The 26,932-nt window shown below is 43.1% G+C and overlaps 2 protein-coding genes across 4 annotated transcripts in view; both read right to left on the reverse strand.

Moving 5' to 3' along the window:
* LOC115651399 (zinc finger protein 501-like) overlaps window positions 1–19,881 on the reverse strand; it is an 86,453-nt gene extending 66,572 nt beyond the window's left edge. The window contains exons 1-7 of one of the 3 annotated variants that reach the window (XM_030562349.1): window positions 19,795–19,881; window positions 16,938–17,086; window positions 10,019–10,160; window positions 9,708–9,799; window positions 9,026–9,152; window positions 8,677–8,790; window positions 4,544–8,318 (exon numbers count right to left, since the gene is read on the reverse strand). In XM_030562349.1, the coding sequence (XP_030418209.1) occupies window positions 5,965–8,318; window positions 8,677–8,790; window positions 9,026–9,152; window positions 9,708–9,799; window positions 10,019–10,160; window positions 16,938–17,030 (2,922 nt within the window). In that variant the 5' untranslated portion in view covers window positions 17,031–17,086; window positions 19,795–19,881 and the 3' untranslated portion in view covers window positions 4,544–5,964. Of the gene's footprint in view, window positions 1–4,543; window positions 8,319–8,676; window positions 8,791–9,025; window positions 9,153–9,707; window positions 9,800–10,018; window positions 10,161–10,608; window positions 10,660–16,937; window positions 17,087–19,794 lie in introns of those variants that run through there. The other 2 variants (XM_030562350.1, XM_030562353.1) reach the window with 2 other exon arrangements.
* LOC115651303 (zinc finger protein 202-like) lies at window positions 18,021–20,334 on the reverse strand. The gene is made up of 2 exons (XM_030562238.1): window positions 19,795–20,334; window positions 18,021–18,047 (listed from the first exon to the last, which is right to left on the reverse strand). The coding sequence occupies exons 1-2, from the start codon at window positions 20,332–20,334 to the stop codon at window positions 18,021–18,023; spliced, it is 567 nt and encodes a 188-aa protein (XP_030418098.1).
* Window positions 20,335–26,932: the final 6,598 nt, after the last annotated feature.

Here is a 26,932-nt window from a genome sequence, read left to right on the forward strand (position 1 = left end):
TGCGGATACATTCATCATTTTGAAGGGAGTGTAAGGTACATACCTTGACCTTTGATATTAAGTATCTTTGAGAATACATGAGAAAATACATGGAAAAAAACAGCTGCATATACTTTTGTGCCAAGCGGACTAATTAGTGAATAGCTGACACGGTTAAATGTGAGACTAGATACGTGTCCTGTCCTTGATTTCTAGGTTTTGTTTGTTATTCAAATCCCTAGGCCCATCTTTAAACTAAAGCCAGGAAAAGAGAAGATAATATGAGCTTGAGAAGCAGAGAAAATACAGGCCTGAGCCTGTGAAAGTTTGGGCCTTTTCTATCACGGTGGAGCCTGGGGGAAGAGGCAGAGAAGGGGTGGGGCTTTGGGGGAAGAGGCAGGGAGGGGAAGGGCTTCAGGGGTCCAGTTAGCAGCAATTAGAAAGGTGGCAACAGTACAGAAAACACTCTGATACTTCCAGAAACATGAATGTGAGATCCCGCCACATGGGGGACATCATCTTTAAGAGCATGCACACCCTGCCCCTGCTGGTGTGACCTCATACTCCTGGTGAGTGTAAAGTCATGCCGCATGGGGGACACTATTTTTAAGAATGCTCTGTCCCCACTGGTGTAACCTGTGTGCAAGGTCACACTACATGAAGGGTGCCATTTTTAAGAGTCGGGGGGGGGGGCAGAACATTGTCCCCCCCCATCCAATACCAGACAAAATCATGTATGGTTTTGTCTCAGTACTGAAAAGAGGACAAACTTCTCAAAAAGAGGACCGTCCGGTTTGATACTGGACAAGTGGCCTCCTCACTCTTAACCCTGCCCTTCCCAACCAGGACAACACACACTATGAAAACAAGATAACTTAACATTATCATAGAAGATTAGGGTTGAAAGGGACCTCAGAAGATATCTAGTCCAACCCCCTGCTCAAAGCAGGACCAATCCCCAACTAAATCATCCCAGCCAGCGCTTTATCAAGCCTGACCTTAAAAACCTCTAAGGAGATTCCACCACCTCCCTAGGTAACACAGTCCAGTGCTTCACTACCCTCCTAGTGAAATAGCGTTTCCTAATATCCAACCTAAACCTCCCCCACTGCAACTTGAGACCATTACTCCTTGTTCTGTCATCAGGTACCACTGAGAACAGTCTAGATCCATCCTCTTTGGAACCCCCTTTCAGGTAGTTGAAAGCAGCTATCAATTTCCCCCTCATTCTTCTCTTCTGCAGACTAAACAATCCCAGTTCCCTCAGCCTCTCCTCATAAATCATGTGCTCCAGCCCCCTAATCATTTTTGTTGCCCTCCGCTGGACTCTTTCTAATTTTTCCACATCCTTCTTGTAGTGTGGGGCCCAAAACTGGACACTACTCCAGATGAGGCCTCACCAATGTCGAATAGAGGGGAATGATCACATCCCTCGATCTGCTGGCAATGCCCCTACTTATACAGCCCCAAATGCCGTTAGCCTTCTTGACAACAAGGGCACACTGTCGACTCATATCCAGCTTCTCGTCCACTGTAACCCTTAGGTCCTTTTCTAGGTCTCTCTGTATCGTATCCCTACCCTCCAGCGTATCTACCACTCCTCCCAGTTTAGTGTCATCTGCAAACTTGCTGAGGGTGAAATCCACACCATCCTTCACATCATGAAGGAAAATATTGAACAAAACCGAGAGAGGGAGTGAGGGAAACAACCAGCTTAACCATAAAAGTTATTTATTGCCAGGTAATAACCATATAAGAAGTAAACAAACAGTAATGCCAAATACAAGTGCTGTGATATTATATATATAGTGTGATTCATATACCATGTAATATGTTATAGGTCATTGAGGCCTAGTATGAATGATGCATGGTTGACATGAATACATGCATTGCAAGTTGGCAATCAAAGCAAGAACTTAAGGTCAAGAACTATTAGTGCAAAAACAATCTTATGTTCTGAGAAAAAGACAGAAAATCATCAGAAAAGGAAATACCACCAGCTGGACTGATATAAAATTGTATAAGAATTGGAGGAAATGGCACACCTTGAATCATGGCAGCCTGCCCAGGATTGTGTCTTTGGAATTGTGTGGGTAGAATGCCTTTGTTTACTAGGCCAAGAACTGATGACTCAACAGAATGCACTATTAATGGGTGCCTATGATTTCTGCAAATCAGAATCGTTTATTGATCCAGAGCCTCGTTTGGATATAGATGTAATTTTTGCAGGCTCCCTGCATCTTATGATCTTATCCTGACGGAAGGAACCTTGACTGACCCTCAGGTCCCTTCTGACCTTTGGACTCTGGGATAGTATGTTTGGGGTGTGAATGTGGAGTGAGAAAGATTTGGTTTGTAATCAGTAAAGAGCATTTAGAGTATTAATTCCCAAGTTTTAAAGGTAAGGGTGATTAACCACTGGAACAAACTTCCAAAGGAAGTGGTGGATTCTCTTGCTGTCTTCAGATCAAGGCTGGATGCCTTTCTAGGTGTTCTTTAGGCAAACATAGGTTATTGGGTAGCTGGGTAAAATGTAATAGCCTGTGATATACAGGAGATCAGATTATCTCATATATAGATATATAAACCTATGGAAATCATTTCCACTAGATAGCATTGAGACTTGAACCTCATGAAATTTTGAAAAAGGATCAGATAGAAACAGATAATAAGAACCTCCCTAGCTGAACTAATATATAATGTATATATGAGGAATCTGTTTCAGGGCACAAACCAACAACTGGTTGACAGAATTAGGCAGAAACTTTTGCTAGGGATAGATTTTCCCGTAATTGTCCACTGCGAGGTTTCCTGCATGTTCCAACCAAGCGTATAGTGCTGGCCGCTGTCAGACACAGGACTAGCTGAACAATTGGTCTGCTCTGATGCGGCTATTGGGACTGAACAACATCATGGCAGTTGATGAAAGAAGAAAGAATTGATTTTGCAGATGGGTAAAAGAAGAGGGGCTCAGATCCCAGACTCTTCCCAGTGAGAGGGAGGGAGCAGGCAGCTGAGCAAAAATAGATCCCCTTAGAAATTCTTCAGGAACAAGAGATTTACCCCCACAACCTCCCGGAGAAAAAGCAATGTGTTCCTTAGTACTAGGAGCCATGGGGGTGTTTTTGTTGTGAGCTGCAGTGTCACAACAGTCCCCAGCACAACCAAAGAAATACACAAACTCACTGTTTCATAATAGGCACACTCACCTTCACTGGGGCATTCATGTTTAATTAATAGCACACAGAGTTAGTAGTGTCAAGTAGTGCTACTTTTGTTAAATCAGTCTAGTGAGAAATGAAAAGAAAGGCATCTCTTCATTGATCTGTAGTCACTTCCCCTTCATGCCTCACACTTCTGGAACACTGTCCTCCATCCTTATGAAATCCAGTCACTATGAGGCCCCATTCCCATTACAGCTAGAAATGTGTTCTTGTAAGTGGTTTAAGTTAGTTGCTGGTTAAGTTTGTCATTAGTTAATGAGACCTCAGATACCTTGGCTCAATCATTTTATTGATTAGCAATAAAACAGCATAATACAGAAAGGTCAGACGTAACCAATGTAGAGAACAGTCTTCCAGTGACTGTAGTTTACATATTTCTTGTGTTGATAATCAACCAATAATTAATAAATGAATAGCTAATAATGGATAGGAATTTTAATTGTGATTATATGTTTAATGAATAGCCTTCTCTTAAATTTAGATTTGGTTAACAAGTCAGCTTTGAATGAATTTATTAAACAGTCAAGACAGCACATACAGAGAGGCATACAATTACGCACACCTGTGGAAGGCCTTCTCTGTAGCTGCAGATAGTCCGGATCTTGTCTGCCAGTGGTCTTACTTTTTTATGATTTCTTGTGGTAGTTATACCCTGGTAACTCTTCTTAGTTCAACATTCCAACCCTTATTTATTGCCTCCTCCTAGTGCATACTTTCCCATATTTTAGAGCTTGTCTCCACTTACCAGGGGAATCAATGTCTGGCGATTGATCCTCTGGGGGTCAATTTAGTGGATCTAATGAAGACCCACTAAATTGACCACCGATTGCTCTCGTCAACTCTGGTACTTCACCAGAACGAGAAGCATAAGGTGAGTTGATGGGAGAGTTTCTCCTGTTAACCTAGCACGGTGTAAACACCACAATAAGTTCACCAAAGGTATGTCAACTCCAGCTACGTTATTCACATAACATGCAGACCTGCCCTTAAACCTCTTTCCTCGGTTCCCTCTTCCTTGTAATTTTCCAAGTGTTTCAACACCAAGTAATTAATCATGGTTTATGGCCTTTTTTGGAAATTTTTATTTGTTACATATCTTGCAAATATGTTGCGGTTAGTACATTGCAAAAATATATCTTACATAAAATATGTCATCAATTACTGCATTGTAAAATTCCATTTCTTGCTAGATAGCTTTATGTTAACTGCAAAGAATCATGAGAATCTTGTCCCAAGGCAAGCCATAAAATCTTTTCTGACCTATCTTTAAGTGTCAACACGTGTCTGTTCCAATTTGTTTATACCGTCACATATACCCCAGTTGTTTACAACCTAGTAGCACTTGCATTACCAGTTACACTGGCCCAGTTAGGGTACTTGCCTTACAGGAGAAAAATCACGGTGTGCCTACCCACTTGGAATAGACTGAACTGCTGGGGATGGAAGATCCAGGTGAAGATGCACTCGTTGGCATCCCATTATTAACCATATGCCTTTGAAAGTGAGCTGTATCTTCAGCCAATAGTGCTATAGCCAGTTAGTGCATCATAGAAAGCTGCTGTGAGGGTGGGGCAAGGCTGACTCACTCCTGTTCACCTGTTACCTTGAAAACTGCTCTTGCTAAGAGTTGTCTACACGTAGAATTTAACTGGCATAAAATATACCATTGTAATTATGCCTCTGTAACTCTCCATGTTGACACACTTATTCACAGGAAGTTATGCCATTATAACCGTACTTGCAAAATTATACCAGTAAAACTTCCGGAGTAGATAAACCCTGAGACATGTTTAAAAAAATACAGTTGCCTCAGTACCAAATACAGAGGTAAAATAACCTCTCTACTCCTACTTGAGATTACCATTTATGCATCTCAGGATTGCATGAGCTTTTTCAGAGACAGCATTGCACTGGGAGCTCATATTCAGCTGATTATCCACCACACCCCAATTTTTTTTTCCAGAGTCCCACTTTCCCAGGGTAGAATCCCCCATCCTTTAAGTAGAGCCTACGTTCTTCATTCATACATGTATATATTTACATTTAGTCACATTAAAATGCATACAGTTGCTTTTTTGCCCAGTTTGCAAAGTGATCCAGTTCACTGTGAATCAGTGACCTGTCCTCTTCATTATTTACCACTCCCCCAATTTATGTGTTATCTGCAAATTTTATCAGTGATCATTTTATATTTTTTTTCCGGGTCATTCATAAAAATGTTACAAAGCAGAGGATTAAGAACCGATCTCTGCAGGATCCCACTAGAAACACACCTGTTCAACAAGGATTCCCTGTTTACAGTTACATTTTGAGACATCTCAGTTCGCCAGGTTTTAATCCGTTTATAGAGCGCCATGTTAAAATACCCATGTCTTCACAATGTGTGGAGGATGCCATATTGTTCTGTAGTGTGTTCAGGGGCTGGATGGAATCATCCTACTGGCACGGCCATTCAGGAAGTCATATTCAGGGCTCACATAGGAATGCAATCCATGCATTGCATCCATAGATGGCATGCAGCTGCTCAACTTGCAAAATTCAATTCAACTCCCTTGAAATTCCCACTAACCACCCCCAAAACCCATTGAAAGATCAGTTCCTCTCTTCATCAGCTTTTTCCTGCTCCCACATCTCACTCCCATGATCATAAATAAGGCGATACTACCAACCTGTCCTCCTTAACCCTTGTATTTTAGAATAAATATGAGTGGAGAAATGTCTCACCAGAATAAAAAAAGTACCACTCCATTATTTTCTATCATTACAATTGTAGATCTATATAACCTGAAGCTACATTTTCTGTATGGGGTTTCCTTTTCAAGTGGACATTTGTCAAGTGTTTAACAAGATTTGATCGGTCACTGAAGCTTTTCCCACATTCAGTACATTTGTGAGGTCTATCTCCTCGATGCACAGACAGATGCGTGGTAAGGTGGGACTTCTGAAGAAAGATTTTCCCACATTCAGTACATTTGTGAGGCCTCTCTCCCTGGTGTATTAACTGATGCTGGGAAAGGGCGAACTTTTGACGAAAGCTTTTATCACACAGCGCACATTTATAGGGCCGCTCTCCGGTGTGGATCCTCATGTGTTTAGTCAGGGTTGATTTCCGCTCAAAGCCTTGCTCGCATTCGGTGCATTTGTAAGGTTTATCCCCTGTATGGGTTCTACAGTGACTGGTAAAGTGTCCTCGCAGCCTGAAGCTTTTGTCGCAGTCGGGACACTGATAGGGTCTCTCTTCCCTGTGGATTCTCTGGTGCATAGTAAGGTATGAGTACTCGCTGAAGTTTTTCCCACAGTCAGTGCAGCTATAGTTTTTCTCCTCTTTGTGGGTCCCTTCATGTCTGCTGAGTATTGACCTATACACAAAGCTCTTTCCACAGTCTGCACATACATAGGGTCTCTCTCCTGTATGGTTTTTCTGATGCCTTCGAAGGTGAGCATGCTGGTGGTAGCTTTTTCCATATTCAGCACAGCTGTAACATTTCTCTTCCAGGTGGATTTTCTGATGCATGGAAAGGGCTGAGCTGCTACTGAAACTTTTCTCATTGTCATCATTTGTGCTTGTTTGTGCTCCAGTGTTGGTGCCCTGGTGGGCGATGGTGCTTTTCAATTTCTTGGAATCTCTCTCGTGTTGATTAGATATACTGCCTCTTTTGCCTGCAGGGCATCCCTGCTGCCTTCGTGGCATACCCTGACTTCCACAGCCTCCTCCCTGCTCAGGACCCCGGGGTCTCCCCGATAATGTCCTCTGTGGTTCTGCTCCTGCAGGGCCTTTCCGCTGGAGATTCTTAGCTTCATCTTCACTCATGATCCCATCATTAAATCCTCTAGGTTCCTCTTCTTTGTGGATTCTCTGATGTTGAATAAGTCTCTCTCTTAGGACAAATTGCTGGCCACAGTATGGACACTTATAGGGTCTCTCCACCCTGTGGACTATGTAACAATGATATATAAGGATTGTCTTCGCTCTGAATCTTTTCCCACACTCAGTACATTTATAAGGTTGTTCCATTCTGTGACTCATGGTGTGATCTTTGAGCACTGAACTCCGACTGAAGCTTTTCCCACATTCTTTACATTTATAAGGTCTCTCTCCTTTGTGAGTTCTCAGATGTATCTGAAGGTATTTTTCTTGAGTGAAGCTTTTCCTACACTCACTACACTTGTAAGCACTCTTTTCTGCACCAGTTTGATGATGCTTCATTAGGAGAGAGCAGTTATTGAAACTTTCCCCAAATTCAGTGTCTGTATTTTGTCTCTTCCCCATGCAGTCTCTATGCTGTGTGCTGGTGTCTTTGGATTTCCTGAAGCCTGTTTTGCTGCAAGTAGATTTACTTTGTCTCCAGTCTGGAGGGTCTCTGTGCTGCTGTCTAACCTTGCCCCTACTCTCACTGGCATCTCCCCACTCAGGGCACTGGAGTTTCCCCGACAACATCGTGTCTGGCTTTGCTCCCGCAGACCCTTTCTTCTGGGGATTCTTGTCCCTGTTCTCACTCACAATCCCATCGTTGAACCCTCTAGATGTCTCTTCTTTGTGGATTCTCTGATGCTGAATAAATCTCTCTCTCAGAATAAATTGCTGGCCGCAGTCTGGACACTTATAGGGTCTCTCCGACCTGTGGACTGTGTAACGGTGAAGAACAAGGCTTGTCTTGTGTCTGAAGCTTTTCTTGCATTTGTTACATTTATAGGGTCTCTCCCCTCTGTGAAGTTTCAGATGTATCTGAAGGTATTCTTGTCGAATGAAGCTTTTGCCACACTCACTACACCTGACGGCACTCTTTTCTGCACTAGTTTGCTGACAATCTTGAAGAAGAAGAGAGCTGTAACTGACTCTTTCCTCCAGTTCATTGGTGGTATTTGGTGTCAAACCAATATGGGTTACTGGGTGGGCGCTGGGGTCTATGGATTTCCTCAAACCTCTTTTGCTGTGAAGTGATTTACTCTTGCCTGGAAAGTCTTCTTTCTGCCACCCCATTCTGTCCTGACTCTTGCTGACATCTGCCCCATCAGGGCCCTGCGGTCTTCCTGAGAACATACTGTGCATCTTCACTCCCACAGCCCCTTCCTGCTGGGGACTCTCCTCCTTGTTTTCACTTGCTGTCCCAGTACCTGTTGGGAGAGAGAATCCAGATGGGATTCACTGCATGTGCTGGGGACAGAGGGTGCAGTAAAGGGATTTATCATTGATAACAGAACCTGATAGGCAGGAAGTATATTCCACCAAGTGGCAGAGGAGGGGCGAGTTCTGCCTCAAAGTCCCATCTGAGCCCTAAGAAAAAGGCTGAGGGAGGAAAAGGCTTCTGCCAGGGATCAGGCAGGAGAATTGGGAGCCAGGAGTTACACCTGCCATGAGGACAGGACATAATAGTGAGTCAGATGAGATGGGACCAAACAGGAAGAGGACTCAGCGAGTTTGCAGGGATCCCAGCTTTTCCAAGCCCCAAATAGTTTCTCACTCATTCCTCACCTGTCGTAGTGCCTCTTGGGATTTCCCTTTCCTCAGAGCCCTGGAGATCTGGAATCCACATCTCTTCCCCTCGCTCCATCTGGGATAGCACATCTGGTTTAGCAATTGGAAATCCTGCTCATTGGAAAGAAGTACAAGCATCACAATGTGTTAAGTATTCGTCGATCACTTATTACAAAGAACATTCCAAGATTTTCTTTGTTGAAGGGGAAAGACATAATTCATATAGGTTTATAAAAGATTGATGTATCACATTTTAGCAAGCAAGCTGTATGGTGGGAAACGGGCTGTGTTGCTTATAAAAGATTTAGGCCATGTCTACACTACAGGGATTATAGCAACTCCTCACCTAACGAGATGAGAGTCTTGTAATTCTCCTGCATAACATCTCTGTAGAAGTCCTTCTGCTTTTCATCTAAAAGAGCCCATTCACCTTCACAGAAGTACACGGCTACCTCCTCAAACGTCACTGGCATCTGAAATGACATAGGTCCCCCACTCAGCATCTGTCTGGTCTGGTGACAATCCCACCATTCAGGCACAAGCTGACAGCAAAGGGCAGAGCCATCACCATGAACGCAGTATTGGAGGAGGGGAAGGAATCCCATTTCCCACTATCCCATCCTCCTCCACACAGCAAGAGATGCCAGACTCAGCCTGCCCATCCCCACAGAGCTCTTAGCCCCAATCCACACCACTCAAGCAAGCACCTGGAGCCACAAGGGAGCCCCACTCAGCACATGCTGTTCCTGCGATAGTCTCACCACTCAGTCGTGGGATGAACTGCCAGGGACGAATCCTGACCAACTGGAGGGGCATGAAGTGCACTATCTAGGATGTTGGAGAAGCTCCATATGCACAAGGCACCTCCCAAAGAAAGGAGTGTGATTATTGTATTGATGGGGAAGAAAAAGTTGGAAAGACCATTGAGCAATGGAGGAGCCGGGAGGAGGTGAGAGGAATGAGTGAGGACAGACAAGGAAGCAGCACGTCCCTGCAGGAGGAAGAGTGCGGACCGTTTCACAACTCACCATAAAGCCGAACCTATGCAGCGAGGCCACCATATCCTGGTCTTCTTCATTCCCCTTATCATAAGGAACAAACAAATAGGGCGCAGGAAGATCTAAAGGATTACAAAGATACCATTAGAGGGACCCACACAACACATACGCTCCTGGACCTCACGACTCTACTAGGAACAGGGATTCACCCAGCCTCCACGTGCCACTAGACACCAAATGCTGTTCCAATGATTTCATACAGGCTGCCTTGGGGACTCCCCTCCCTGCTGTACTATCCATGCTTCCCAACACCACATGCATCTCCACACACAACTTATTACCTAGTTGCCGTGGATACTGCTGCTTCTCTCTGAGGTCACAGCTTAGTTGTGGTACTGGGTGGCGGAACCTCCAAGACCTTGAGCTGGACAGGGGCTCCATCGTCTCAGAAATCTCTTCTCTTCTGATCACACAAACTGAGACCTGGGAAACATATACGTTGTTAGTGCAGTGTGAGGGACAAAGGTATTATCTGAGGGGCAGTGACAAGTCGCTCTCAGATTCTTTATTAAACAGAGTTATTGAAAGCCGATGGGCCTGCCAAGCATATGTAAGGGGCTCTGTGTCCCCCTCACATTTCCATCTTCCAGTTTTCACCAATATCAGTTGGGTTCTGCACATTGATGACTAGAAGAGATTCCTCAGTTTTGTATTTCTTCCTTGTAGCCTTCTGCCCAAACCAAACCTTCCTTCCTGTGCTGCTTTTTTCTTCCCAGTGAACCCTTTCTGAACTCAGGTGATGTTACCTCAATTCTGCTTTTTATTTGACTGATCATGGCACATAGGAATATCAGATCACAATTGCACTGCTGCAGGTAGTTGGCTCTTTTTACACTTTTTAATGAACATTAATATTATTTATTGGTATTACCCTAGAGCCCAGAAGTCCTAGTCATGGCCCAGGATTCCATTGTATTGGGTGCTGTACAAAGAGAGAGAAAAATGAAATCCCTTGTAACATAATCCCTCTACATTTGAGGGGCATCACTCAAAGAGGTATCCAATTTTCTCATGAGTATGAGTTAACAGAATTTTATTTAATGAAAATTTTTTTGTTCGAACCTCGACCAAATCCAGATTTAACTGTTCCTCTTTCAAGACCCTTTTTAGACCCAAACAAAACTTTATACCCGTGCTCTACATTTTCCAGTGTACTTGTCTTTTTGGTAGTGAGAGATTAGCTCTAGTTTGATTTAATTGAGTGCTTTTCCCCAGGGGCTCCAGTCATCATCACATCAGAACTGTTAGGTTACCTTCAGCCTCTGTGTCAGACAAAGCCTTGTAACAGGAAGATGCTGAACTCTGAAGTAACATTAAAATACCAAAAAAAACCATCTGTTTCTTGTTAAATGAGACAGCCAGTCTATATGATTTACCTGTGTCCAGCTTCATGGTTCAAGATGTATTTGTCATATTCAGATCAAAAAAGTTTTGACCCTCAAAACCGAGGACACACTTTATTTTACATTGATCATTTGGACAAGGGTGCCTTTCTGCTAAGCCATCTCTTACTTAACAGGTAGTAATTTCCAAACCATCCTAGTATAACCAAGGTATGGACTAAATCTTTACAAATTCCCTTGGTGCTTTTGTCTGAAGACATTGGCTAGTGGGCAACAATCTTTAATTTCCCATTTCAGCTAGAGAGAAATTTAGATTACACTAAGGAGTTTAAAAGCAATGCTGTCTGTCACCCTCACTTCCATAGCCTCCTAGGGACTGTCAGGAAAGTAATGCTATGTCTACACTCCACAGACTACGCTGGAGCCCAGCATAGCCCCCTAGTGCAGATGCAATGTACACTGACAGAAGTGTTTCTGATGGCAAGTGAACACCGCCCTGAACAGCAGTAGCTATGCCGCTAGCAGCATTTTTCTTTCGGCATAGTTGTGTTTGCACTGGGGGTTTTGTCAGCATAGCCATGTTACTGAGAGAGTGTGGTTTTTCAGCCCCAACTGACATACTGACGCCGGCAAAAGCTTTAAGTGGAGACCAGGCCTTAGTTCCTCTTTTAGAGTACAACCAACTTTTGGCTGCACATCCCGAAGTGTAGCTGGTGCTCTTGCTTTTTCACTGTTTCTTTTGCCTGGAAGCTGTTTACCTTAAACTAAACTTTACAGAAGCAAAACTTAAAGGGATAGTTCCAATAAATAACCCCCCAATTCCATGTTGAATGTAATTAATACTCCAATTGTATGGAGGTTAGACTGAGTTTGCATTCACAATTGGAATTGCCAAAGATAAAACTACCTAAGCATAACATAGGATCTTTTAATTTCTCACTTGCATTTCATAGAATTATAGAAATGTAGGGTGGGGAGGGGCCTCAAAGGGTCATCCAGTCCAGTCTTCTGGGCTAAGGCAGGACCAAGTAAACCTGCTAGACCATCCTGGACAGGTGTTTGTCCAACCTGTTTTTACATCCGCCACTGGATGATTATTCCAGAGCTTCACTACTCATCTTCTTAGAAAGATTTTCCTAATACTACCGGACCTAGGACTGATCCCTGCGGAACCCCACTAGATACACACTCACACTTTGATAGTGGACCATTGATAAATACTCTGAGTAGGGCTTCTCAATAATTTTTGCATCCACCTTATAGTAATTTAATCGAGACCACATTTCCCTAGTTTCGTTATGGTAATGTTATGTGGGACTGTGTCAAAAATCTAAGCAAAATTGAGATATGTTATGTCTACTGCTTCCCCCTATACATTAGGCCAGTAACCGTCAGCTTTCTTAGTGCTAGGCCAACAACCAGCATTAAAACTTTTTAAACCTTTTACTAAAGGTACCGAGGAAAAAAGGAAAAAACAATTAAGCAATTTGAAATGTAAAGTATAAAGCAAGGCATTCATTTCAACTATATCCCTTATTCCATTTTCCTTTAACTGTAGAGAGTTTTTAGAACAGGGGAGAGGAATCTTTTAGATGGTGCTAAGGATGATTAACAGCCTTCCTTTTTGTGGGAGAAGAGAAGAAGTTAGTTGAAATGGGCTGAAGTTGCTGTTTCTGTTTTTAAGGTCTGCTCTCGTGTTCGTGAAGACAGAACAAAACAAATGCACAGAAAAGGGAGAGGAAAGAACAAGACGGACAGAAAATGCAGTTCTGTCTTGCTTGCTGACTCTTAGTTGCAGTCTCGCTGCTGGAGAAACAGAAGAAAAGAAAAGAGGTACTTGGTTGTGTTTTAAGGTTTGCAAATTCCTCATCCCAAAATTGGAATTTTCAAATCTTATTTGATTGGATGCTACAAAAAAATCACATTTGAACCTTTCTGATGTTAATAAAGATAAGAACTTACAACTCACTTTATTTGTAGTTTTATTTGGCTTTGTCCATATCGTCAGTAATTTGTATGAGGCGAGGTTTTTTTACAGGCCAAGAATGACTAACTGTAACTCTAGTGGGGGAATGTAGACAAGAAAGGTATGTGTACTTTGGACAGTTAAAGCCGGATAGGCTGGGTTGGACTGGAATTAATGGTGAGGTTTTAAAATGTGGGAATAGGGGAAATAGCTTGATTTCCTATTAAAGTGGGTTGCTTTGGAGTAAAACAAAAATTTGGTTTTGTGACAGGACACTTTAAGGAACCATACTGGTACCTCTTTTGACTGGTAACCATGCAAAAATGGCTATTTTTAGCATAGGTTACCCTTTATATTGGAGTTTTTTTACTTGGTCAGCCTTACCAGGCACAATGATGAATTTTGTAAAAAAAAATTTCTGCAGCTTACACAGAACAGTGATTGTCTTAAACACGTTACACCTACAGATATAGGGAGGCCCTTTTTTAGAGCAACAGGCCATCTGTGGTACTTTTCAGGTTTGAGTTCAAGTGTGATAGACCACCAAGGGAGGTGCATTAACGTGTTTCCTATATAGTTGGCCTTTGAGATGACCTACAGAATGGACAGCTACCAATTGCCGGGACACATACTTGTCTGGGTTAAACACTGGCAACAAGACTGTGAATGAGACATACAAGGATCGTGCCATTATATAATTTTTTGAAAAAGAACAACCGTTTTGGTTAGGTTGAGGTGTTACAGATCCCATCTTGTTCACAGCACCCACTGATAAATGCCGGCATGAAATTACCCATGTGGACTGGGTTTTTTTTCAGCTTTTGAAAACATTTGGGACAGTACCAACTTAACAGTTGCTCATTTTTAATTAAATGAGGAACCTTTTTTAATTTTAAGGATTGTAATGTACTAGTGATTGCATTTACAACATATTTTCCATATGCGGAGCATATAATCTTTTTTAAGTGTTGATTCCTGTGCTGATTACTGTTTTAAGCGATTAGCTGATTAATTTTATGTTGGGTTTTATTAAATAATTGGGCTATGTTATGCATATTATAAACAGTAAATTGCTTTTGTTGTGACTTTTTGTATTTTTGGATTGACCACTTGTTTGGGTTTTTTTTTGTAACACATAACTTATATGTTTGCGAATTTTTTAAATATTCGCTTGGTTTTAAATTGACACTTTTGAATGAAATAGTTCTGTTTAGGATTTTAAACTTTTAAGGAGATTTAAGCTACGCTTTCTTCTAGAGGTATATGGTTCATGGAATTTATTATCCATTCCCAACAGAATGATATTTTGCACTTGTTGATGTGAATAAAATTGCAGCCTAAGTTATACTGAGAAAAAGGAAGGCACTTTGGTATGCTGACAATAAGTTTTTCTAGATACCAATTAGACACATTTAACACTACAGGAATATGCATAAACCGAACCTGATTACTTTTTTTATTATGGGTCTTGCGGTGAGAGCACTAGCAGGTTCTGGGTTTATTATTGGACAAGTTATATTATTTGGATTGGATTATTATAATTATAGTTATTAATTGGATTTTTAACCTTAAGTTCAAATGTTACATTTAGTACATTTTTTGCTTTCTGATTTGGTTTGAAAATTAGGTATTATGAGCATTTTATATTGTTCTTTATTTTTTATATTTACGTGTATATAAGGTTAAACTCCCCCCCCACCCCATTATTAGATTATAATAAAACTTAAAAAAAAACAACACGCCATTTGTAAGGTATTCTGTGTTTTAGGGAAGTTGAATTTGTTGGTGAGGAGTTACACGTTTTACATTCTCCCCCCTTTGAGTTATTATTTAAAGGCCAAATGTTTTTCCAGCCACTGCATCGCAACAAGATAACTTTAACCAATTGATATTTAAATGTGACATTTTTCCCTTTAATTTCCTTAACCTGGTGTAGAGGACTGTGGATAAGTTTTGGGTTGAGTATAATAGTTCATTTCTTTTGTGTTAGTATGTTTTGTTTTACATGCTTAGGCAATTGAGCACAACAGTGTAGTCTGGTTTTATGGGGTTGTAACAGTTTAGTTCCAAATTTGTGATTTTGGCTTAGTTTTACCCTTAGAGCAATGATAAGGGTGTCGTAAATTAGAAATATTAGTGTTTGTTTTATGGTTGCAATTTGCTGGACTTCAGCTGTTGTGATTATGTTGAATGCTGTTTACCTAAGTTCTGAGGAGGAAGTTGCTTCTGCGACCTGAATGATTGATAGAGCTTTAACTGATTAGCATGGTAGATTTTGTTTTTATTACGCTTGCCTTCTGTTATTTTAATGTTATGCACTGCTGAACTGAGAGTTTATTGATGACTTGGAAGGGTCCGACCCATTTGTTACACAGCTCATGCTCTGGTGCTTTACAGAATAACAGCGTTACTTTTATGTTTTTTGGTTTTGGTTGTGGGTTTTTTTTGTTTGTTTTTATTAAAGTAAGCCTTTGCCTTTTGTTTGGCTTTTCCCAGTTTAGCTTCTCCCTGCAAGTGGACCTGATTTAAATGTTTTTGCAGGTAGGTGTCCATTTTTATTTGAGTGCCCCTGGTGTGCCAAATTAAATGGGGAGGCAGTGACTTGGATCTCTGCAGGCATGAATTGTTCTGGGTGGCATATGAAAAGAAAGGAACACAGTGCCAGGCCCCTACAAGGGGTCCAAATGCATAACCCTGTCAAGGGGCACGCCCACTCAAAGGTCCAGGACTATTACGTGGGTTAGGGTCATTTTGCCGACGCTGGCACCTAGGGAATCTAGGAAAACCTTGGCCTAACCATGGGGGTCCCCCAATCCTCACGGTGGCATTAGCTTGTGGTTCCTGAAGTATTGCAACAGGGCTGCACGCCGACCTATTTCAGGGCCTCCCTGAGAATATGCCTTGGCCAGGGGTAGTAACAGAATTTCTTCTTTTTTTAAAGAATTCCCCTGATTAGGCTTCTTTGGGGGCTAATTTATTAGCCCCCCAATTTGTTGTAGCATAGAGTTTTAATTTTCAGTGAGTTTTTTTTTTTAAACTTTAAATTGGCCACCCTGGAACAGTGATCGTTACTGCTAACCAGCGGATGTATTTTACCAGCGATGCATACCTGATAGGTGAGCCATTAGAAGATGTGAACCCATTTGTTTTTCAACATAGCAGAAACTTTGTGAGAAAATTGAATACTCATACGGAGTTTGAAAACAGATAGATACTTTGGTATGTGGTGGTGATGGAGAACTGCACACAGTACTCCAACACACAAGCCACCGCTGCTATTTTAGCATATTGAGCTGAATGTGGAATGTGTGCATATGCCTTCTTCCAAGGCTCTTTCTTCTCCTCAGGAGGAACTGCGTAGATTTAAAACCCGATATAAGGTTTGCCTTGATGGTAAATAACTAGAACCATTTACAAAGAAATGATATATTTTAATGGAATTTGTTTTCTGGCTTAATGGTTGGAAAAGCTTTTTCTTCCTTCCCCCTTAGATTCAATTGATTAAAATCGGGACACACATGTGGCTCCCCTTAGTACAGCAGGGTAGTTGATAACAAAGATGGTGTCCTAACAAGTTTTACTGCAATTTTTTTTTTTTTGCAGCAGCAGCAGCAGCAATGCCCAGTGGGCTAGGCAAGCAAAGACTTGACATCTTTTACCCTATTGGACAGTAAGAAGTGAAGGGGAGTATGCGATGAGTGTAATATGATCGGGCTGAGGCCATTTAGAAAATAAAAGTGTTGTGTGGCCTAACTGGTGGCCAATAGGTACTTTTCACAATTGTCATACTTTAAGTTCAATTGATGACATTAAACCTGAGGCATAGGCCACAGGTCTGATTTTTTCATGCCTCTCTTATGAAGCCACAGCCGCTAACAGATTAACACTTACCGCTACCTTTAGGTGATCGAGTATCTTAGGATTTGGAGTGATCAACACCAGAGCCTTGACAATGGTCTGTTTTAGCTGAGATACTGCTTCCATGTGTTGCTCAGTTCATTTTCACTGGACACTTTTCTTTAACAGTTGGTACAAGGGACCTGCAATGGAAGCAAAATTAAGAATGAAATTCCTGTGGTACCCAATTAAACACAAAAAGGATTTTAAAGCCGTTAGGTCCTGTGGTAAAGGCAATGTTTGAATTGCATTTACTTTTTGTTACGCCAGGGTTTTACTCCATTTTGTCAGCGTCAGGCCGAAGAAAGACACGGTTGGCCATTAGCTGTGCCTTGGCCGGACTGCATTTTAGCCCTGCTTCCTTTACGATCTGCAGGAGTATGTCAAGCCTTTTTAGATGCTCCTTCTTGGTTTGTGTTGCTAAACAAAGATCATTTACGTATTGAAACGGAAGAGTTGGTTTAGAAAATTACAACAGTACGCACCTCATTTGCGCATAGAATGAAGCTGGAGAATTTTTATACCCCTAGGGTAAACATGTTTAGGAATATTGGCCTCCCTGGAAACTAAATGCAAAACGGTACTGTGAAATGAAGGCCAATGGTAATGTCCAAAAGCTGTTACTGATGTCAAGGACAGTAAACCACACAGCCTCTGGATCAAAGGACTTGATTAGATCTGGCATTTTGACCACTGTAGGGGCAGAAGTGGGTGTGACCTGATTTAGGCAACTGTAATTAATTGTGAGATGCCAAGAACCATCTAGTTTCTTCACAGGCCAAACAGGGGAATTGACAGTGGAAGTACGTAGTACTCCCTGTGTCAGCAAAGACTTGATAGTCTTTTCTATGTATGGATTTGCCTGATCTGGGTAAGGATATTGTCTTTGGGCTGATACATCTTTTCCTTTTACAACAATAGTGACTGCCATACAGCCACAATCATGTTTGTGTTTAGCAAAGGCATCCGCATACTTGCGAAGTAAAGCCTGTAACTCAGGCTGGTTAGCACGATTAGCCACTATTTTGCTTAAATCATACCCCTCCACTGGAGACACCATATCATACTCAGGAACGATTACTGGTGAGTCATCCTTTGCCTGTTCTACGGTAAGACACAACAATAGGTTAATCAAATCAAAAACACAGCCCTGTTTGTATAGGAAAGCAGTTTCCAACAGGTAATTCTTTGGGTTTGCTAATTTTATTAATGCAAAGATATGAACCTTTTTAGGTGACCTATCTGTACTTTAATGGATTTAGAAAGCGTGGTAACAACCTAATTGCTTGCAAAAGTTGAAAGTGTTTTTGTACGCCCTGATGACAGAGAAGAGGATCTAGGATCCTTGACACGGATAATGCCAATTGCTGCACCAGTATCTATAATAAAATTCTTGTGGCAGCCCCCTACCACTGCAGATACTGTGGGTCACCCACTTGCATCCCTGCCTAAAGGGACTATGACTTTGCTTGGGGCCAGTTGGCATCATGCTGAGTAATTTGTAGAGTATGCAGACAAATAATCTATGGGTTTTCCTTTTATCTCTTCGGAGACAGTGGGAGCAGAGCAGGGGATGGATGGTGAGCAGTAAATCAGGCCTGGGTCCACACACTGAATGATGAGGATATTATTGAGCAGCTACGCATAATTCAGTGAGCACTGTCCATCCTGTGCTCTAAATAAGGTAGGGGTCCTATGGAAAAAACATTATGTGATTATGTATTAAAGACTGTAACCATAATGCATACACACAAAGGAATTGAAATAAGATTGCATCAACAATCTTAGTTCTGGTGTTTCCTAACTTTGGAGTGTTCAACTTTGCAATTTTAACATTCTTTTAACATAGGTTCTTTGGATGTAATGTAGAAAGACTTAGAAACTGACATACACAGCAGCCAAGATCAGTGCCCCATTGTGCTAGGCACTGCACAAACACACAGTGATTGAAATTGGTGCCCCATTGTGCTGGGCATTGCACAGAAACACGGTGACTGAGATCAGCACTCATTGTGCCAGGTGTCTGTGAGAGAATATCCCTTTCCTGAAGAGCATACACATTAAACAGACCTGATAGACAAAGAATGGGAAGGAAAACAGAGGCATGGAGAGAGGAAATGAGGAACTCAAGGTACATCCAGACTACCGGCCGGATCTGCGGGTGGCGATTGATCTATCGGGAATCGATATATTGCGTCTCGTCTAGATGCGATATATTGATCCCCGAACGCGCTTCCATCGACTCCGGAACTCCACCAGGGCAAGCGGTGGTAGCGGAGTCGATGGGGGAGCCGCAGCCGATGATCCCGCTCCATGAGGACAGGAGGTAAATCGAAATAAGATACGTCAACTTCAGCTACACTATTCCCGTAGCTGAAGTTGTGTATTTTACATCGACTCCCGCCCCCAGTGTAGACCAGGCCTCGGTTACAGAGCTAGAAACAGAAGCCAGGTGTCCTGGATCTTTGTTTAGCACTGTTACCCACCAAGCCACTCTGCCTCTGCCCAATTGAGAAGTCACTCAATCTCTGTGCCTGAGATCTCCATTATATGGTTTAGATTAGGCAGGTCAGATTAGATAATCCAGTGATCACTCCTGGCTTTAGAATCCACACATCTGTAAAATGGGAGCAATATGTTCTTTCTCCCACCCGTCGCCTCTCTAGTCTATTTAGTTTACAAACACTTCAACACAGGGATTGTCTCTCCCTGAATGTCTGTGCAGCCCCTGCTGGCACAATAATCTCAGTCAGTGTGTGTCTGTGCAGCATCCCCCCATTACCGCAGAACATGCGGATTTGAGGTTAAATGTCTCCGTGTCAGTGGAATAATCAGGGTTAAATGCTCTCACCTGTAGCCCTCGCCCCTCAAACTCTGGCTGCCTCAGCTGGAACCCCTCTGCCAGGGCCACCGCCTGGGCACAGGTTTCAGGGCCACGTTCCCAGACCAAGCTCTGCATTTCCTCCGGCAGGATGGTCAGGAACTGCTCCAGGATCAGTAGCTCCAGGATCTGCTCCTTGGTGCGGCTCTGCGGCTCCAGCCAGCCATGGCAGAGCTCCTGAAGGTGGCTGCAAGCCTCCTGGGGCCCCTTGGCTTCCTGGTAGTGGAACTGCCTGAAGCGCTGACGCCGCGTCTCTATGTGAGTGTCATCCCCATGGAGGGTGGCTGGCTCTTCCTGTGGCTCCTGCTTGACCCATCGTGGTGCTGCCCATTTCAGTAGCCCCCCAATGGTACCGGCCTGGATGACACAAAGGGCTTTTTCTGCCCCTTCTGCTCTCTCCCCTGGCTTGGGGCTGACTGGGTTCTGCTCCTCCATTTTCATTGGGGGCTGCTGTAGTGGCACTTGGAGCTGGAAACCCAAAGCTGCACTTGCACCCAGCTCAGCAGCCATTGTCTATCCTTGGAACCACTGCAATTCCAGCTCAGGAACAAACCCTGTCACTCACTTGTAGGTCCTGTAGGAACGTCCGGCTCTCCGGGCAGCCTGCAGCAAAGGATCCAACATGGATTTTTCTGTGTGATGAAAGAATGAGAGCCAACCCATAACCCCAGGTCCTTGCTCTTGCTCAGAACAGACAGGCCCCTCTCTGACCACTCTGGCTCATTCCCCAACATAACCCAAGCTCCCTGGCCCCACTCAGCATGAAAGGCCCCTCCCTGAACCTCTTGCAGAGTGGGGTGCATTTGGGTCCCTCCCCCAGAGCCAATCCATCAATTTTGTTTTGTGTCTCATCACAGTGATGAGCATGTGAGATCTCAGGGGGATGTTGGGCTGTTTGTTGGGAGTCCTGACAAGGTGGTAGGTCACCCGCTGAATTTATTAGTAAGTCTTATAGGGAGCACAGGGAGGACACTCCTGAACCATTTGCCTTCCCTGACGGTTATTCCTGCAAGAGGTGACGATTTGGCCCCTTTAGGAAAACCAGGCACTGAACCTTAAATTTAGCCACAGAGGTCAGGCAAAAGGCCTTGTGGTCTTGACCATTTTCACTTCCTCTTTATTCTTCTTTTGTTTAGAGTTTGTACAGTCCCTAGCACAGCATGGTCCTGGTCCATGCCTGGGGCTCCTCAGAGTGCTACTTCAATACAAATAATAATACTTACAAAAAAACACATTAAAAGAATGTTATTTATGTTCCAAAGTTGAGTACTCAGGGTTGGGAAAAGCTGGGTTGTACGAACAGCCTGAACTTCATCCTCTTTGTGTGCTGGATGAGGCAGGGTGTCCTGTGGAATAAATAACACGTGATCATGTACCATAAAGAAGATTGCACCTTTGCGCCCAGGGCTTGGGAACAACCACCCATCATGCCTGCCTGGGCTCAGTCTGAGAGGAAAGTGTGCTCCCAGCTGGGTTTCACCATGATGAAACGTGGTAATATGCACAAATTAAATAAGGCCTGGACTTGCAGTGGTTTAACTAGCAGTAAGACTCCCAGCTCAGACACTGCCCCAGTCTTCCCCTGGAGTGCTGTTAGCAGCCCCTCTGAATCATTTGGTACTATTTCAGATGCCATGGGGCACAGACGAGGCAGAGTCCCAACTCACTGCCCCCATGCTCTCTGGCTCTCCAGACCAGGGGTTGGTCTCACCCAGAGAGGAGCAAGGACAGAGCAGGAACTAGCATCTGGGGACTGAGCCCTGCACCCACAGTGCCACACTCAGTCTCCGAGTTCCTCCACCTACCTAACCACAGGGATGTGCCAGGCTCTGCTCCAGGGTGAAAAGTCCCCTAGGGCCTCCTGTGAATCACAGCCAATCCACAAGGAGCTTTTGCAATGGAGGGCACCCAGTTCTCCTGCTGTAGCAGAAATCGTCTGTCCAGGCAGATAGTAATCAGCAGCTGAATGTGTTCCTCCCCCCTGCAGTCATCACTGGCAAGGAATGTGGAAGTGAAAGAGCAGAGAGAGGCCGGAGAAATGGAATGATAACAGGATGTTCCTGGCAGAAAGGGGAAGTCTTGTGTGTCTAGAGATGCCTCTGTAGGATTGGTCCCCAATCCCCATCAGCAGCAGTAACCCCCTAGTTTGATAATCTAGCTGGGATCATTCTAGTGTCTCAGAATGATACAATGTAGAAGCAAATCCTCTCCCTGGGATGGTTGGTGTGTCTGCTTCTGTCCCACAGAGGCAGGATTACACCCCTCCCACCCCCATTTCTTGAATTGACTCAAACTGCCCCATGGCCACTTTGTAGCTAATTTTCCAGAAGGAAAATACTTTAAATTCTGATATGTTCTTTGTGCTTTATTTCTGATTAATAGGAGGAAGAAGATGTTACACAGAGAGATTAAATTGAAACACAATTCCTCCCATGTGGTGCTCAAAACCAGCACCCTTAAGGTGCCTATTCTACCAACTGAGCTAGCCACACTGCTACTTACCAGCCTATCAGCCAAAAGATGACATCTGACAATGATTTGTGAGCACCACTTTCCCTCTTGCCACATCTCCCAAGATCACTGATTTTTGCACGTCTGACACTTTAGCAAACACAGGTCCAGGGCCGGGTTATTCTCAGACTCTGCTGTGACGAGGTCTTTGCTGGTCTGTGCTGTGAGATTTATCTTTGGGGAAATGTGTGTGACTAAAATTGTACAAAAGAGGGCAAAACTCTGGCCAGTTTCCCCAGTGTGGGGGATGTTACCAGTGACAGGCTAGAGTGTAGAGACTGGGATATAGTATCTGAAACAGGGATGTTTATGTCTCTTGATGCTGTTATTTAGAGGAAACAGTGATTTTTTAGAAACAAAATTTTAAAAAAATCACTGAACTGTCTTTGATCAGCCATAAAAATTTGCTGTCACCTTATTTTTGCCTCAGTAAGGAAAAAACCCTGACTTTTTGGCAGGTTTTGTTCTCCCAACTGAAGTAGCAGAGTGAGCTGCAATAGTCAGGAGCTCCAGCTCAGGATGCAGGTGTTGCTGACACAGAAGTGCCAGAGGCAAACAACAGCAGTTCGTTGCCCAGAGTGCTTAGCGCCAATGAACACACCAGAGTGGAGAAGCAAACAGCCAAGTTTATTTGAGCTCAAATAAGATGCAAGGAAGAAACAATCTCAAATCCTGCACATCGCACACAGATGGGGCACTAATATTTATACCCCTCCTCTTATATCCTTTTTTCTATGCTGTTCATTGTGTGGGCTACTTTCTCAGGCACATGGCCTTGGCCATCACATCTGCTTTTCATTTATCTTATCTAGTATGAGCAATGTCTAGTAGTAACCGGCCCTGCTAACTACAGCCCTATTGTTTTAGCAGTTAGCTTATAACACAGGTGGTTACAGTCAGCACTCATTAGTACAGAAGTCAGCATTTTCGTACAAAAGATTACATCAGTTCAGTGAGGCTAACACAAAGGCTTCTAATATGGAGGTACTTTGGTTCACATAGGCCTTAAGCAAGGAGATTTCTACCTAGTGACACCAACACAGGGATGTCAGCAGAGTGGGGTGTGTGGAAGAGCCCAGCATCTGATTGTGTCTGACCCTCCCTGAGATTCACTAACTTGAGACCCAGGGGAGGTGGCCCTAGCTCTGGGCTAAAGCTCAACAGAGCAATGTTTATGTAGAGGGACATTTTAGGTCTATTTCATAAAGTGCTGAGTCACCGCTAGGCATGAGCACAAAGCACTGCCTTGGAGGAAGAAGGGAACATTCCCACATGAACGGAAGGCCAGCTCCTGTGCAGCAGAGAGGTGTGGGACATTTGTGCTCTGATCTCAGGATGTAAAGAAACAGTCAGCCCCGTCCGAGATTAACCTGAAACAATCCCCACTGACAGGAATCAAAACAAGCATTTTCAGAAGATGGCAAATTTCCGCTTCTGATGCCACAATTCTGGAGAGAGGTGGGAATACGTGCACAGAGTGGCACAACTTTCAGCATTACTGACAGAGCCCAGGAGGTTACATCACGCTCAGCGAGGGCAGTGCTTTTCTTTTTCTCCGAGGCAAAAAGGGTTAGTTTGGGACTGGGGCAGTCTGAACACAGACAAAGATTTTTTTAGGGGATTTCTCCATCTTCCCCAAGAATAATCCACAGCAAAATAGATAAGAAACAGCCCTGTGCTATGTGGAATTAAAAAAATTCCAATTCCATTCCTTTGTGGGAGTTTGTAACTGCTTAAAAAAAATAAAGGAGAGGCATATCCTAATGGTGATGGTGTTGGGGGGCATCAAATTCACAGGCCTGAGAGTAAAAGTCTCATGTGCTACCAGTTGCGCTATGGCACATATCCCAGTAGCAAAATATTGATCTGAAAAAATTCTTTCTAAAGCTAAAAGACTATGGTTCAAACTGGACAGAGGGAATCAGTTCTCCTCAGCATTTGGCCAGTTTCCCCCTTCTCAAATTAGACAAGAATACTCTTTGAGTTTTATAAATTAATTTGTTTTTCAAATTGTCTCAACTCTTCAGTAAATCTGGTTCACCCTCCAGGCCATTCACAGATGTTTTTACTGGTCCACCTGTGTAATTCATCTTCTTAGCCCCTGGCTGCTCCTTTTGCTCCCTGCCTGCCTGGGGAGAGTTCTCAGTCTGAGTGCTGTTCTGAGTCTGTCACCCTCATTCCTTAGGTTATGGTGCCACCAGGTGGTCATTTCATGTCCCTCCTGGATTTTACACAGAAACACAATTTTCTGTGCACAGATCAATGGACAGCATATCTCAGATGGCTGCCCTCGGAGCTGGCGCAGGGATGTTGCTGGGAGGTGGGTTGTGTCTCCATGCCAGGGACATCTTTGCCCTATCCTGCACCCTCATCCCCCAGGAACCAGCCAAGTCATACACCTTTTGATGACCATGACAAGGGGGCAGGGCTGTAAAAAACCCATCCAAACCCAGGTCCCTTTATAACATGCACAGAAACAATGGCTTCTAATCAGCCCTCAGCTCAGTTATCAGCATATGGGAAAGAATGGTCTGAAATTGGTAAAATCTTGTTATTTTTACAATATATTCCTTGCATGCTGTGGGGAATTAACACAGCAGGATTGACTTCTCCATGCTACTTGATGTGGGGCAGGGGGCAGAGGGGGAGGGATCTGACAAAATATTGGTTCTATTGATATGTGAATATTTCAATCTTTCTCTATTTTTGGAGGGGTAGGGATAGATTAAATGAATGTAGTCTCTCCAAAAGAAGAAATGTTTCTGTGGAAATTACTAAAATTTTAAAGGAAAGGAGTGAAACAAAATGGCCACACATTGCATCAGAACCTAAGAAATGAAAAACACCACACATCTTTATACACCAAATTTGTTGACGTGCAACTCAACTCAACAATGTGCATCATCACAGGAACTCTCCAACCAACTCATCTTCCATGGCTTCCAGTTCTCAGCACTCTTACATCAGGAGGGAGACTGCAGCTGGCAAGCTGCTTGGGAAGGTAAATGCTAACCCAAGCTTGCCCTTGCTCAAAGACCTTTTTGGCTCACCAGCCACATGTCTTTCATCACAACACCCACTGTGGTCAAGGCTGCCACGTAGGGTTACCAACCTGCCAGAATTGCCCTGGAGTCTCCAGGAGTTAAAGATCAATCTTTGATTAAAGATTATATCACGTGATTAAAAACTCCAGAAATATGTCCAACCAATATTGGCAACTCTACTGCCATGCTGCGATGTGACAGTGAAGTCCTTGTGCGGGAGAAGAGTAGTGCTTAACACCAATCAGTTCCTCATCACAGACCTACTGCTCACCTGCCTGGCTTTGACTTTCCATGTCATCACTGGGTCCTTCTTAACCAATTCCGGGCTGGGCACTGTTGGGGTCTTCAGGAAAACCCAAGCTGAAGGTGTGGTGCAGATCAAACAATGATATACATTGTGGAGGAGTGCCCACTTACCAAATTCAGCAGTGGCTCCGAGAGCTCCACTTGGCCACTGAAAACACTATTGCTTGGCTTGGCGAACACACAAATGCTAAATAAATAAATAAATATTTACTCTGAAAAGTGATTTAACTTGACTTCTTTACATTTAAAGACATTTATTTCTATGCTAGGCAAACAATAAGGACAAAGCAATTTCAGTTATTGTGACATTGTGAATCTTATACCAATTGTAAAAATGTATTCCAGACTTGAGCTTCCTGTTATTAAAGGCTGGGTTTCCAAGTTCAGATCCAAATGTTAGCAGTTTATTCCTTCCAAAGATGGGGGATGTTGGTCATCTGAGAATGTCACTGTGGGAACACGACCGGAAAATATTATCTACAGTCATCCCATCAGGATCACTCAGCTTGCTACCAACCACTATAATAGCATAAACTGAGCAAGATGGACTAATGTATTGTCCATGCATTTAGGATAGTCATGACATTTCCCTTATGTGATTATGATTTTTGACCTCAATGAGCTGGGAAGCATTAAATACTAGACTACATTTAAAGCAAGAGCAATTGAAAAAAATAAGGAAAATGTGTCATCTCTGCTTTGTTTCAAACCAGGGACCTGTCAGATGTCAGACCAAGATGCTAATCAGTACATTAGAGAAACCACCTGTGGGTTTATGTCTCTTGTGGTATATAAAATTTTAAATCATGAAGTCTCATTCTCCCATAGAATTGGAGAAAACTATGTTCTAAAATTTGAATGAAATCCGAATATACAATATACTTCCCGGGTGTTCATTTTTATTTCATTCCAGATAAACTTTTGTTGCCAATTCTTTGATTTGATCTCCCCTTCTCATATTATGAGCTCTCTTTTCCTTCAAAGGAGTTATGTGGTTACAGGGATTGGCTGCTAAAGTAACTGGATTCCTTCTTGTGTCATTGGGACAGATTTGGCATGTGACCCTATACTACAGCAATGCCCCTTAAACCTGGAGTGTAATTTGCTCTAGCTCTGACACTGAAAGACAGGAAAAACAAACAAAAATTGTAGACTCCTCACATCTCCACAAAACGATCTGTGATTTCTCTTTAAGACCGTCAAGGAGCTCTCCTATATGAAATGGGGTTTGGGTTATATATTGTGTG

The sequence above is a fragment of the Gopherus evgoodei genome, chromosome 4 (assembly GCF_007399415.2).
Source record: "Gopherus evgoodei ecotype Sinaloan lineage chromosome 4, rGopEvg1_v1.p, whole genome shotgun sequence".
Lineage (NCBI taxonomy): Eukaryota > Metazoa > Chordata > Testudines > Testudinidae > Gopherus > Gopherus evgoodei.

Excerpts from the sequence above, each read along its gene's own strand:
- LOC115651303 (XM_030562238.1), bottom strand. The coding sequence starts at position 20,334 with ATGGCTGCTGAGCTGGGTGCAAGTGCAGCTTTGGGTTTCCAGCTCCAA. Across the intron at positions 18,048-19,794 it reads TTGAGGGGCGAGGGCTACAG|AACAGGCAAAGGATGACTCA; the intron begins GTGAGAGCATTT and ends GTCTTACCGTAG.